This window comes from Zootoca vivipara, chromosome 11 (assembly GCF_963506605.1).
Source record: "Zootoca vivipara chromosome 11, rZooViv1.1, whole genome shotgun sequence".
NCBI lineage: Eukaryota > Metazoa > Chordata > Lepidosauria > Squamata > Lacertidae > Zootoca > Zootoca vivipara.
This window is the reverse complement of record NC_083286.1, coordinates 39617171-39632599: the sequence shown is the minus strand read 5'-3', so window position 1 is coordinate 39632599 and position 15429 is coordinate 39617171. Positions and strand designations below refer to the sequence as shown.

The 15429-nt window shown below is 40.7% G+C and overlaps 1 protein-coding gene across 1 annotated transcript in view; it reads left to right on the top strand.

Annotated features, from left to right (window-relative positions):
- ZSWIM6 (zinc finger SWIM-type containing 6) overlaps positions 1–15429 on the top strand; it is a 96074-nt gene that overhangs the window by 35815 nt on the left and 44830 nt on the right. Inside the window, exon 2 of the mRNA XM_035100374.2 lies at positions 8765–9121. Within this exon, the coding sequence (XP_034956265.2) occupies positions 8765–9121 (357 nt within the window). The remainder of the gene's footprint in view (positions 1–8764; positions 9122–15429) is intronic.

Here is a 15429-nt window from a genome sequence, read left to right as displayed (position 1 = left end):
AGTTCCTGGAAGGAGGGCTGGAACAAGCCAGGATGCTTGGTTGCCCATGCATTTAAAACTGACGTTTTATTTTTAACACAACTTTCTAGCCTTGTTTGAATCATTTTGCGTCAAGGCACTTCCACATTAAAGGCTTGCACTTACGGGCAGTGTGGATGAAAAAGTGATGTTGGATGTGACCCTATAGAATGGGCTTTAGATAATATAAGCAAGTGTTATTCAAAATAATAGCATATTTCTTTGGTGTAATTTCCTCTGTATGCCAGCTAGCATATGGAGATCAGTGTGCCATTTCAAAGAATGTATAGATCAGCTGCTGTATGACCTCTTGGTTTCTTTTAACTGCAAGGTTGTTTTTTTGAAAAATAAAAAAATGAAGGAACAATAAGGATCACACAAGATGAAGCTAATTTTTTCATGTACAGTTTTCTAGAATTCACCATGAAATTGCTTCAGCTTCTGTATCTGACAAAGCTGTATGTCTCCAAACCTGTTTTTCTGATTTCATGTAGAACTGGTATAGTTGCTTTATCTTTGACAGGGAGTTCAAATACAAGCTTCTGTAAGGACTCAATTACCCACAATTATAAATTCAAGCACACACAATTTTATTTATTGCATCTAGTGCACCTTTCTAGAATTGAAGCAATTCTATCAATTGCATATGTTTTAGATATCTGCATAAATAGTAATCATCTACATTAGTTAGAGGAAAAGAGTAAAACTATTTTAATAGTTTCTAAGAACCCAATATTCAAGTTGACTAAATTGAACCTTATTAAAATTGTCAAAGATATCACAGGGGATTGACTATGATTGCAGTCAAAATTGAAAAAGCTCTTTAGCAATGCTATTTTTAATACTTATTTTGCTTACTCTTAAGGCACATGGTTCACTACGAATGGTAATAGATTCCCTTTTATCTTATTTTGATCCAGTACCAGGTAAACATGTTAGGAAGCTTGGGAATAAAAAGAATTTAGGAGCGAGGTCCAATTGTGGCAGCCCACTGACACAACAGCCAATCTGCTTGCAGGAGTCCCAAATCCAGTGGATGGACTGGGCCAGTGGAAGTGTGTGCAGTGTTAACCTGTTGTATACTTCTGCTTGCACTTTCACTTGCACAATGAAAATCACCTGTGCAAGCACGCCAGCTCTCCTACTTCTTGCACTAAACATTATGTTTGACCTATCCCTTGATAATTAGTTTTCATTAAAACTGTGTAGATGTTGTATGCCTTGATACAACAATAGTCAAAGACTCCAATAGTATTTGCAAAATCACAAACATGGAATTTTAGAGCTAGGAGGGAGGGACTCATAGGGTCATCTACTCTAACTTCCTGCAGTGCAGGAACTGCAACGTATTTTGTTGGATCTGGAGTTGGGATTCCGTATACGGACAACAGTAATCCACCAGAAGCTTCTGTTGGAGGAATAGGAGAGACTTATTTTTAGCGATTCCCTCCCCCATCACCCCCTGTAGTCCTCTGCAGCAACTTTTTGAGGGGTGTGGGGCCCCTGGCAAAATCAGTGAAAATCGCCTTCCCTTTTCTCATGTACGGTAAGTGTAATTCTGCTGAGCACAAGTGTAACATTTTATGGTCCCCCTCCCAATTCAGTATAAACTGAAAACTCTTCAGACTAGGAGTGTTAGCCATTTAAAATGTTGGGTATAGCTGCTGCAGAAAAGTCAGTGTAGCTGCTGCTTTGGTAAACAGCTCTGTAACTAGATGCAGTAATGTTTGACATTAAATGATCTGGGCTTAGAATTATCCAATTGGAATACATTGTGCTTTATGGCTTTGAGCACCTTAAATTTAGTACACAGTACATGCGTTCAAATTATCACTGTAATAGCTTGAAAGAACAAATACACCATTGTACAGAATGCAAATAATGCTTATTAAGCTTGCAGTTGATTCTTTCTGATAGATGAACCAAATTGCTGTCGGGCTGTATTTACTTGCACACAAACAGATGTGATTTTGTTCAAAATCAAGATAATTACTCCAGGCGTAGTTGTGTGTGTGTGTGTGTGTGTGTGTGTGTGCGTGCACATGTATAGAGTAAGCAACTGTTAGGGCTGTATTTTTAATCATTCTGGCTTAATTAACAGACTTGCATGTTGCTCTTTTGAAGGAGGCAGGCAGCCTTACTAGTTTCACCAGCATAAAGCACTGGTACAACTGGTGAACTAGTTATTCCAGTTTGTGGTCTGGGAATTGTAGCTATCGTTTAATAACACCTGAACATGCCTTATCTGGAAATTCCTTGCCAGCTCTTTGCCTACTCAAAACAGTTGTGGTATATAGCTGAGGGCTGAATTGGTCATCACATGCCCTCCCCATCTCCAGAAAAAGGGGCATTGGGAGAGGTTGATGAAGTAGAGAACTGGGCGGGTATCTGTGCTTCAGGCTTTCCGAGCTGTAAAGATGTGTTTGTAATAGACTGAGCACATTTTCCCCTGCCAGTTCTACACATCACTCTTTCCCCACTCCATCAGCTGCTTTGCATGGGGTGATTTACCAATCATTTCTGGGGTTTAATCCTGCTTCAGTTTCCTACCAACATGATGCAGGCAGGAAAGAAACCAATAATACAAAAATGTGTTCTCTAGGTTTTAGACTCTCTCTCTCTCTCTCTCTTTCTCTCTATATATCAGTAAAAGCATTGGTGCTTTCATTCACTTGGTGGTTACAGAGTTCTTTTGCCTTGCAGTTGGGCAATTGGTTTGTTACATCGCCTTAAGCTTTTGTACTGGGTTTTTCATATGGTCCTTGTGTAACAGTTCTGTGTTTGTCGTGCATTTGAAATGAGCAATGGCTGGCTCTATAAGGTGCTTTTAAAAAAAAAAATGCAAAAGATACTACGGGTAATACAGTGGTACCTTGGTTTGCGAACAGCCTAGTTTACGACCATTTTGGATTCCGACCAATTCAAACCCGGAAGTGCGTGTCCTGGTTTGCGAACTTTTTTTGGATTATGACCCGTGTTTTTTTATTTTTTATTACGAACAATTTTTTTGGTTTACGAACAATTTTTTTTTGGATTACAACCCTTTTTTTGTGGCCCCATTGGCGGAAGCACGCCTTGGGTTACGACCTGCTTTGGTTTACGAACGGACCTCCGGAACAAATTATGGTCTCAAACCAAGGTACCACTGTATTAGTGTATAAGCAATTGTGAGCCAAACCTTTAAAGGACACTAGTTATTCACTTTGGGGACATAACAGGTATGTTACAAACAATGCTATGAAATGGAGGCCTCAAAGGGAATAATTTTGAGCAATGTTACTTAGGAGTTCATGATATCCGAACAAGCAGGCAATGAACAGCATATAATCTACACGTTGTGCGGCAGCTTTAAATATACATATTAGGAAAGAAGCAGATGCTTTCGTTGTGAAATTGACATGTAAAATAGCAGTCTTCCTCAGCAGGGTGCAGCTCTATCTGTGACTCCTTCACATGTAATGAATAGCTAATTTATGCTGTATAGTCCACAAGAGACTGGAGGGAGATGAGGCCGTTGGGTGAGTGTTCTGGCAACAAAAGTCAGCAGGATGTGCTGGGATGTGCTTTAATGGAAGCAAATCCAATGATACTTTTGGGTGGGTGTGTAAGGGAGAGTTAATTTATAAAGAGGGTTGCTCATCTGTTACTTTGTGTTAAATTCCATTTATTGCTACAAATGGACAGGCAGACATTTGTTCATGTTGCAATAGGAGGAACTAGCAGGCATTGGTTTCTGAATAATTGGGAAGGGGGGCTGAGGAGATCTGCTGAGGAATTTGCACTGGAGAATAGACCAGTTTTCTCTCTCCTCATATAGTGACAACTGCAGGCTGCTGTCCAATCACTATCACATAAATGCCCATCTGTTGAGGAGACCTCAAATTTCCAAGAAGTATATGAGCAGAGATACATTAAACCTCTCCCCTCTTTCTGTGAAAATAGTTTGTGAATAACTAGATACCTGATCCGCTAACCATGGTTAAAACCTAAATTATGTAATAATAGCATGAAATTTGTAGACTCAAATATAAGCATTTCAACACACTCCCCTTCTTAGAGGGTAAAGTAGTTTTTACAGCATCTGTTGTGATTTTGCAACCAAATGGTGATTTTGGAAGAAGAAAACAGAGGAAGTGTTTTGAGGCTCTTGTTTCTTATCAGAAAAGACAGCTTTCTACTACATAAACAGGAAAGACAAGATAAAGTATTGTAATAACCTAAACCTACAAATCTTTGTTGGACTGTGGCCTCATTCTCACTGAGGTGGCAAACCTATGTCTGGGCTATATGATGCAAGGCTGCAGGTAGGAGCTCACATGACAAAATGCTCCTTATGAAATTCGTTACATGAATATAGTTCTTCAGAAGTCACAAGTGTTGCCTTCACTTTGTGTCTGTAGGCTTTGATTGGAGTAAAGTAAAGCTCAAGGTGCTGTAGGGAGAGTGATATTATTTTGGAACAAACATTAATTCCTCTGCATGGAGACAAATCTTTAGAATTGCTTTACCGTAGCTGAAAAGTATTGAACAGGAAGTAATATTTGGCTCTTCTTGGGAGAATAGAAACAAAAGGTGTAAGTTTTAAAAGTGAAATGAAGGGTTAAAAGAATGGGTTATTTTAGGTTTGTTTTAACATGTGATTGACGTAGTGAGGTGGCTGAACATTTCTCTCTACATCATACTCTGTCTGTCTTTTTGCCTCTAAACTGATACTATGGGTGGTTTATGTGTGGAGCTGAGAACTCTGTGACTTGGTTTGGCAAGTTCCTGCCAGTAAAGTTTTTAGTTTTACCTATTGGAAACAACACACCCCTCTGAGGAGCTCAGTGGGTGTAGTGCTGTGGCAAGACAGAGAACATTTGAATTAGTGTGATGTCCTCATTTATAGAATCATAGAATTGTAGAGGTGGAAGGGACCCTGAGGATCATCTAGTCCAACACCCTGCAACGCAGGAATCTCAGTTAAAGCATCATGGAATTGCACTGAGCTGTGTATATTTGTGTCTTGAGATCTACAGATCCTTATGGGGAAGGGCTGTAGCTCAGTGGTAGAGCATCTGCTTTGCATGCAGAAGGTCCCTTGTTGAATCCTCTGCATCTCCTGGTGGGACTGAGTATTTTCCCCATCAGGCAGTGTAGACAATACTGAGCTGGAACAACCAATGTTCTGACCAACGTTTAGTCATCCAGTACAGGTTTAATGTTGAAGGGAGATGAGCCAGATTCTTGCTGTGCATACTACAGTGGTACCTCGGGTTACAAACACTTCAGGTTACAGACTCCATTAACCTGGAAGTAGTACCTCGGGTTAAGAACTTTACCTCAGGATGAGAACAGAAATCGCGTGCTGGCAGCGCAGTGGCAGCGTGAGGCCCCATTAGCTAAAGTGGTACCTCAGGTTAAGAATGGTTTCAGGTTAAGAATGGACCTCTGGAACGAATTAAGTTTGTAACCAGAGGTACCACTACTGGCTTTTTAGCTGATGGCTAAGCTTGTGGGATATAGCAGCTACTTGACATGAAAATTGATCAGGTGGAAGTTGAGAATAACAGATGAGTGCAGGGTACTAGCAAAACGTTATGGAGTTCTGTCAAAAACATTATCACTTGGTTTTGTATCCTGAACTTGGTTAAAGATGCAACTGGTGATAACGAGAACAGAAAGTTCTGTCTCAAACAAATCTTACTTTAACCTCGGACTTTATCACTTGTTTCCTCTGTGACTGATGTCTAGCCGTTACCATGCTTGGTCCTAGTTTGTCGGCCCTTGTGCCCCTTCAGAGAGAGCCTAGTTTAGGGTTGCCTGACCACAATGTTAGGCACTTGACTGGGTGCCTTGGTATTTCCAGGCAGCTGGAATTTTGAGGTTGGTGTTGTGTGACTGTCCCAGGACCTCATCTCCGAAGTGTTTGCTGCTGCGGTTTTCTGTGGCCTTTTATTGCTGTCTTGACTGGAAACTATACGAAGTTACAGTAAAAAGTAAAATTATACCGAAGAAAGAAGGATAACATCCAGAAGAGAGAAAAACCACCATATGAAAATTGCCAACAGCATGTATAGCAAGTCTCAAGTTGGCTAAATGTGTTTGTGTTCCTTTTTCTCTTGCGTAATCATTTCAGTACTAGAGCTGCTTCGTAGTTGCTACAAGCCATACTCGAATCAAGAGAGGCCACAGGTGTTCTTTGGGTTTGTATGAACCCTGTACCGTACCTGTGTTTCAGTACTGTATAGAGCAATGCAATATCCTCACAGTTAGAGAGGAGGAGCTGTGGGATGCTTCCACTGGTAGAAAAGAAACACTATCACCACTGATTTCTCCTTGCCCATCCTCTTCCCTCCCTGAAAATCTCCGGACGGGAGGGCTGTGCATGCTTCAGGGGAAAGGGTTAATCTGCACAAATCACCTCCACCTGAAAGAGTCTCTGCTGGATCAAAGACCCTTCTGTGAACAGAAGGAGCCCCTCCTTTTGTGGAGGGAAACTCAGCATCATAGAATCATAGAATTGTAGAGTTGGAAGGGACCACGGGGGTCATCTAGTCCAAATGCCTGCAATGCAGGAATCTTTTGCCCAACTTGGGGCTTGAATCCACAACCCTGAGATTAAGAGTCTCATGTTCTACCAAGCCACTGAGTTGATATCAAAACTTTGCATTACTGTACTGTATATGCTTTTTTTAAAAAAATAGTGAGTACATTCCAATGGGGTGGGGTGGGGGACCTGATTCCCTAAACATCATTGCTGGGTAAGGCTTCTGTTTCCCCCCCTGTGAAGACAGCCTCTCACTGACTTTTCATACCATTGACCATGGTATCCTCCTGGACCAACTCTGAGGAGTAAGAATTGGGGGCACTGTCTTACAGTGGTTCTGATCCTCCCTTCAGGGCCGAGTCCAGAGGCCAGTAGCATTGGAGGGTGTTTTTGCTCCCCTGGTGGCTACATTATGGGGCGCTATATTTAATATCTCTATGAAGCCACTGGGTGTTTTGGGGCAATGTGCCATCAGTATGCTGATGACACTCAGTTTTACTTTTTCCATAACATCTTTTTAGTGATACTGTTTTCTCTTATTTGTAAATCAATTGGAGGGTTTTTTATATACTTTCAAGCAGTATATACATTTTATGAATAAATAAAATTAACTGAATGTCTTTTATGGTCAGGAAGAGATTACTAGTTGAAAATTATGTGGGAAATGGATTGGATTCCTATGGGCAGGTAGAAGAACCAGTGTCACACCAAAAGGAATTCATGAATCATAGCTCAGTGCTTTATTTCTCTTCCCTTTCCATTTTGGTCTTGCCTTTCACTTCATTAACATTCATTTGCTTAACAAGACACACCCGGAGTTACTCACATCAATCTTTAGTTTCACAGTGCTTTGGACATGCAAAATTGATACCCTTTATTTAATCTTTGATACCACTTATCTAATCATTGGTACAAGAGTCGTGTTGGTACTATGACTGGTTTTATTTGAAATAGCTTTTAATACATAACTACAGGCCAGGACAAATCTACAGTCGACCTTTGTGTACAGAGGACATTTCTAAAGTGGATTAAATGTGCAGTAAAAGTGCACTGTAGATCGTTTCCTGGGTTGTATTACTTTGCATTGCAGGCAAGGTATCACATATTTAAATGCTTTCCCCACAACTAAGTCTATATGATAAATTTAGCACAGCACAGAAGGGTAGGATACCCTTTCCTACCTCGCATGCAAGTTTTCTGAGTGCAAGGGATCCTCTTCTGCATGGGGGATGCAGCTTTCCTCAGTGACATATACTGTACACGCTCACAAAAGTGCTTTGCCATGGTTATGATGGTATACCTTGGCTGCTTCTTCTTCTTCTTCTTCTTCTTCTTCTTCTTCTTCTTCTTCTTCTTCTTCTTCTTCTTCTTCTTCTTCTTCTTCTTCTTCCTCCTCCTCCTCCTCCTCCTCCTCCTCTTCTCCAAAGTCTGTGCTGAAGTTGAAGTAGGCATATGTGGTACTTGAAGGCCTATGTTAAAGTTCGTGTAGGCCTATTAGGAGTAAATGTTATAGCAAAAGGATGTTCTGCTAGCTGCACCCTCCTATTTTGGCTGCATACACATTTACACGAGGGAAAATATGTATATGCATAATATGCATTCTTAAGAGCACTGCATAACTAAGATTAAGTGTTTGTGGTATTTCTAGGTCTGAACACATGGGTAAACTCACCAGTGATCTAGAAATGGTTGTTTCTTCTTGTGAAGGTGTATTCTCAATATCAGGCTGTGAAACAAATACAGATGAACAGTATAGAATTAACTCTACTGAGTAACCCCTACAGAACCACTGAATATTGTTTTGACATTCATGTGAACTCTTTCTTCTTAAACCGGTTGAGTTCTGCCAGATTCCACTGATGGAAGGTTCTAACTAGTGTTTGCTGTCTGTGGAGCTGGAAAATGTACTGCCATGAGAGTTCTAAAGTAATGGAGGCTTAGCGCACTGGCCTGTTCAGTCTGTTTCCTGTTTTTTTCTGTAGTCATTTTCTACCACAATGACCACTTTGTGTGTGCAAAGCTATTTATATGCACACTGTTCCTTTGGGTGACTTTTAGTGGCTGCTGCCGACGACCACAGTTGCTGTCTAAGACTGTCTCTATTTAAAACTTCATTCTACTTGTTGGTGAACTACAGTTACTTTTCTCACTTAAAATGGCAATCATAGACACTTGACTGAATTGTCCTTTTTTATTCTTTTCTTCTTCAATGAACAGGTTTCCACCTGAGTGGCACAGTGACGGAGCCTGCAATGCAATCGGAGCCAGAAACTGTTTGCAATGTAGCTATCAGCTTTGATCGTTGCAAGATTACCTCAGTGACCTGTAGCTGTGGAAACAAAGACATATTTTACTGTGCCCACGTCGTGGCACTTTCTTTGTACCGGATTCGCAAGCCAGATCAGGTCAAACTGCATCTTCCCATTTCAGAGACTCTCTTTCAAATGAACAGAGACCAACTACAAAAGTTTGTACAGTATTTGATCACAGTGCACCATACAGAAGTTTTGCCAACTGCTCAGAAATTAGCAGATGAAATCCTTTCTCAGAATTCAGAGATCAATCAAGTTCATGGTGAGTTAGCTTCCTGTACAGCGTACAGGCTTACTGATATTCTTCTGTCTGTGGTGATGTACTGGACTTTCTTACATGCAGTCACCTGCGAGTAGAGTTACAGCAATAAAGGACACATTTCACCTTGGACTACTTTAGGCAATGCAGTGAAAGACTGACTGAAAACAGCTAGTAAGGAACGTTACACATACTTTTTGGAAGGATGATCATAATAGGCCCAGCTAATACTGGGAGAGAATATAATACGTTCAATTGCTTGAGGTCCAAGCAGATATGGAACAGGACAAAACAAAGGGTGGAGAACAATGCTTGACCCAACCATGTTCCAAAGGTTGCAGATGATTGCGACTTCATATGGTTTTATAGGCATCCTATGATACGTTTTTGAGCAACTATAGTGTAAAAAAAAAAACCTAACAGTGGCAGTTAGCCACATAAATAACACAGGAAGGATAGAAGGTTTTATTTATTTTATTTGTATACCAGATTTTAGGGACCCAGGTGGCGCTGTGGTTAAACCACTGAGCCTAGGGCTTGCTGATCAGAAGGTCGGCGGTTCGAATCCCTGTGACGGGGTGAGCTCCCGTTGCTTCGTCCCAGCTCCTGCCAACCTAGCAGTTCGAAAGCACATCAAAATGCAAGTAGATACATAGGAACCGCTACAGCAGGAAGGTAAATGGCGTTTCCATGTGCTGCTCTGGTTTGCCAGAAGCGGCTTTGTCATGCTGGCCACATGACCTGGAAGCTGTACGTCGGCTCCCTCTGCCAATAATGCGAGATGAGCGCGCAACCCCAGAGTCGGTCACGACTGGACCCAATGGTCAGGGGTCCCTTTACCTTTACCTTTATACCAGATTTTAGGCATGGTATAGCATGGAACAAATACACACACAAAAAAACCCTCCTCAATCAAGACAGCAAATGAAACTTTAAAGCAGATGAAAAGTTGCAGAATTAAATCGGTGAAATCTGTTAAAATGCCTGAGTAAAGAAACAGAGTGTTCAGTAGCTAAATGTTAGACTGCTGGACTCGTTGAACTATTTTCAGGGATACCAGGGTCCACAACATCACACACGCGAGGCTGAGAAAACACAGGGGTTTAGCCTAAATCTGCGTCTTCACCTTAGGAATGTCTTATCAATAAGCAACATAACAAAGAAATAAGTTCACAGTGATGACTGTGTAAACACAGCCTTAGAAGTTTTCTTGTACCAGGACTGTCCAAAAAAAAAAGGACCTTTTGATTCACTCTGTTTTACTTGGAGCTAGAGCTAATATACCTAGAAGAAAATATGGCTCAGCAATGGATAGCACAGGGTTGTTCAGCACCAGTATCTCCCATTGTTCCCTATAAATTAGCAGCTCATGGGTCAAGGAGTATGCAATGCATAGGGTAGCGTAGGGATTTGAACATGAGCCTTGTGTATCACTTGCTTTTTACACCCAAAAAGTTGGTGGTTGGTGGTGTGCGATGGATGGGTACTTGAATGACAACACCTGTTTAGGGTACCAGGATGGATGAGACAGCTGTTTTGGCATATTTTTAAGGGTTATGTTAAAGTAGGGTTTATATGGTGGAGAATTGTCATCCGTGGGAAGGAAGGATCCTTTGGGGCGCAGTAGCCGTGGTGCTAAAGGAATTTGGAGTGGCAATATATGGAAAGGAGTCCTGTTGGGGTTGAAAAGTGAGGCGTATTTCGTAGAAGCTAACTGGATGCTATTTGCCAAGGCAAGGAATTTATTTTTAAAATGTTTATGTTGCTCCAGGCATCTGTGAGGTGGGGAAGTTGGCTTTTCAACCATCTTGAGTTCTGACTCCTCTCACCCAGCAACCCATCCCCCACCCATTTAAGCATCTCCCATTTTAATTATTCTGTATATATGAATATGTCCTATAAAGGGTGTGTAGAAAATGGTGTTGTTTACATGGTACACATGAATAGCCTGCCCCATGGAGCAATGAGCTGCTACCATAGAAAGGCAGTTTCAAGTGGTGTCCCACCGCCATACGCTCCTGAGATGGCTTTCAGTCTCTTAATGTTTACAGAGAGGTTCTGAAGATTTTACGGAAGAAACAAGTTTTGAATGTGTTCTAGAGCTGTGTCTAGATATGTTGAACCTCTTCTATCTCCATATGTGTCATTCTTTTAGTTTTTATAACTAAGCTTGACAAAAGCTAGTCAGTACTGAAGTAAAAAAGTATGAGGAAAAGTCTGTTTCAGCCTTTAATACAGTAAGCTGTACTGTCTTGATTGTGATCCCATCCCTCTTATGAAAGCTACATAATGGTTGACTTGTGGCTGTAGATTTTCTTAGTGAACTTTGTCCCCCAAAAGGTATACAGAACTTGTTCGGTTGCAGCTGTTGGAATTATTTGAACATCAGTCATGAATGTCAGTCATGCAGCTGATAAGATGGCTACACTGACCAGAGCTGTTCCGATACTGTGCATTAGCTCCTTTGCAGAAAAGGATTGAAACAATGCAGTCCTACCTGTGAACCTGGATTTTACAGCACAGCTTGGCCACATTCAAATTGGTAGCTCAGGCAAATAATTCTCTGGTTGTGGCATTTTAAAAATGAAAACAACACTGGTCAAACTAGCCCTGGGAAGACTTCTTTTTAATTAGGGTTTTTTCTTACAATTTATCTTTAGAATGCCACCAGGATGCTTTCAACTGTCTTAATTGTTCTATCATAAACTTTGTCCTGGGACATTTATAGAATACTGACTAGACAAACTCAGCACATCTTTATTTTCTTGCTGAAAAGGTTGTGTGGTATTTGCAGCTCTGATTACCCAATTCTTTCCCTCCCTTGCCCTACTCTGGTAGTTATCAGAAAGGTACAACTCCATAAGGGATAAGCTTGCTTTGATACCATGCCCATTCGGTTATGCAGTCACCAGCTGCTCATGTTCATGATACCGGTATCAACCATGTTAATGTTAGGTGCTGGAAATGTCCACAGGGTCACACCACCACAGTTTTGGATCCCTCAGCCTCAAAGTAAGCAGGGCAGCCTTTCCCAACCTGTCTTGAATGGAGCTGATGGAACTGTACTACAAAACATCTGGAGGGCATGAGATTGTGGAGGTCTGAGCTGGTGCTAAGGAGTTAACAGTTTCAGGCACCAACTTGAGTTCAGAATGAGACATTCCGGATGGCCTTGGCCTGAGAGAATGTGTGTTGTTCAAGATACTTCATAGGTAAGTTGAAGTAGTTGAAATAGTCTTTGAAACTGTGGAATATGGTCTTGAAAAAAATGACTAGCTAGCAAAAGGTAGGCAAAAATAATAAGAAAAAAATTGTTGTTGTTATTTTAATGGCTGAATCTCATATACATGTTATGGGGCATTCTAATTTGACTAGGTGAATCACCACAACTTCACTGGAAGGCATTTTAGAGCCAGTGTATTACAGCACCCAAGACTAAATTTTATAAAACTGGTTTTGATTCATTGCTACACTTTGATTAGCTATCATTTCTGTACACTACCTTGTGAAGGCAATGTACATTGAAAGTTGGGTTTAAAAATAATAATAAAAACAAATTAAATACTGTACATGAAATGCATTGTGAATTAGGAAGTTAAATCTCATTAACTCACTAGTTTGGCTTTAGGCAAGTCACCCCAGTAAGCTTGAAAACCAACTCCTCAACACAGTGTTCAGCTTTATAAAAACATACACAGGACATATTGAAGACACGAGTCTAGAAGCTAGAAGATCAGCAAGGGTGTGGAGGAATAATTGGTGTTTTCCATAATATGTCACATATTATGACTGACTGTCTCCAGGGCAGAAGTCATGGGTGTGTGCTTGGTGCACTGAGCTGTTAGCTCTTGGGGAATATTTGTTTGTTCCTTTGAGGCTAAGATGGCAAAGCTGAGAAAATAAGAGAAGTATGTAGATGAAACCTTTAAGGATGTTGACAGCATCTCAACTATCTCTGGCTTCCTGGAGGCATCTGGGCTGGCCATGGTTTGACTCAGAATGCTAGCTTAGCTGGATCCTTGATGTAAAATAGTAGAAATTGTATCATATTTCCCCCTTAACCCCCCCCCCCATCTATAATATGGTTCAAATCACTTCACATGTGTTATTTCTCTGAACACTTAGTGTTTGTTTGTTTACCTAGAACAAGTTTTGTGAATGAGCCTTCAGCCTGGTGTTTTCAATACAGGATAGAGTACTGTGATAGATTTGGGAGGAACCTCTGAGGCCATCTTGCAACATACTTGTGAACATACAATGTTTTTTTCTAGAAAAACCAGTTTCCAGTACAAAGATTTCTAAACAAACCAATGGCATCTTTATATATTGCCTATCTTCCACACACTGGTTCCATACACTTGCAAGTTACTGCAGCATAATCTCAGACAACATTCTGAAGATGCATGATGCGGTTCCCTGCCCAAAGCCAAGCGGTTCTTGGTTCCTGGCCAGGTGAGTGTGTTCTATGGGAGATGTATGGAAGCCACATGGGCCAATATGAGCCCCTTGGAAGGTGGTATAGGAAACCATCACAACAATTTAATATCTTTGGTATTGTGCCAACATGATGGTTGCCATATCTAGTCCTATAGTTCTAAGAATTTAATGACAACTGTGCAAGAGCACAGCTTGCTGTCATGTACATATTTTTCTGTTGTTTATCCACGCTTGTACTGGAGCAATTACTTGTTTTCAACTGTTTGCAAAGTAGTATCAGTCTCTGGTGTTATAGTGCCTTGTTACCATGGCTTTCCTTAAAGAAATGTTTTTGGACAACTTTCAATTTACATCAAGTATATACTGATGGCATGCATTGAAAATGTCTTAAAATGCCACACAAGGGGAGAGAATTTTTAAACAAGTTTGTTTATGCCTTTAGATGTGCTTGTTTGATTCTGAAGGCAGTTACAGTGGTACCTCTACTTACGAATAACTCTCCTTACGAATGTTTCTACTTACAAATGGAGCTCCGTCCGCCATCTTGGATGCGGTTTAGATAGGATTTTTTCTACTTACAAATTTTTAGATAGGGTTGTTTCGACTTACGAATTTTTTCTCCCAATGCATTCCTATGGGATTCGACTTACAATTTTTTCCGACTTACAAATGTGCGTTCGGAACGCATTAAATTCGTAAGTAGAGGTACCACTGTAATTGGGAACACTTTATATAAAGCCTTAAGCAGGAATTGTTACCGTGTTTGAAATGGGTGCTGACTACATTGTTTGGAGAAAGCCTAGTTTCATTTTCATATATGAAGAGGGTCAAGAACTGTCTTGAAGTCTCAAGTGTTTGGTCCTCATAGTGTTTCTGGTGACATCTGGCCTTTGAAGCTCTTCAGTGAGTTTCGAAGTGAGTGCAACAGTTGTCTGCCAAATTAAGACAAATATGTTGTGCAAATGGTTGGAACACTGTGCTTAAAATATCCAGGTTATTGTTTTATTTTTAAAAAGATGGTACTAGTAGCTTACACTTGAATGTGGCTTTTGTCCTGCGATGTAGAGAGTGTTGTTTGGACTAAGGTCAGAGGGATCCAGGTTCAAATCCCCACTTGGCCATAACACTCATTGGGTGGCCTTGGGCCATTCTCAGCCTCTTGTAGGTTGGTTGTGAGGATACATGAGGAAGAACAACGCATAGTGTTTTGATTACAGTATTATAGATTTACACTAAAAAAGACAATAAAACATAAGCGTAAAATCAAAAACAGAATAAAATTAGCAGCGGGATAAATCCAGGTTTAAAACCAGGAAAGAACAAGAACAGTACAAAAGGTTGAAAAAATTGAGATTGAAAAGGGGGAAGGTCCTTAGGGAAAGGGGGACTATAAATATGGCTACATAAAATGTTGGTGAGAGGTGTATCCATATAAATGGTGTGTCCAATGTCAGATCAATACTATGAAAGGCTCTTTGTACAAAAGTGTGCTTAATGAGGGTGATTACTGGCTGTGAAAAGACCCTTTAACTTGCAAATCTATTTTAACTAAGAAAAGAGACTATGCATGTTTTCTTTGGCTTTTTCAGTGTTTGTCAGTATCCCAGCTGTTAATCCACATCAAGCATAACAAACATAAGGTGAAACAAAATAAAAAAAATCCTTGCAGTAGCACCTTAGAGACCAAGTTTGTCATTGGTATGAGCTTTCATGTGCATGCACACTTCTTCAGATACACTGAAACAGAAGTCACCAGACCCTTATATACAGTGAGAGGGTGGAGAGGGGTATTACTCAGAAGGGTGGTTGGAATGGGTGATTTGCTGATAGGTGTGGTAAACCTGTTGAGGACTGTTAACGACTGCAATTGGTCA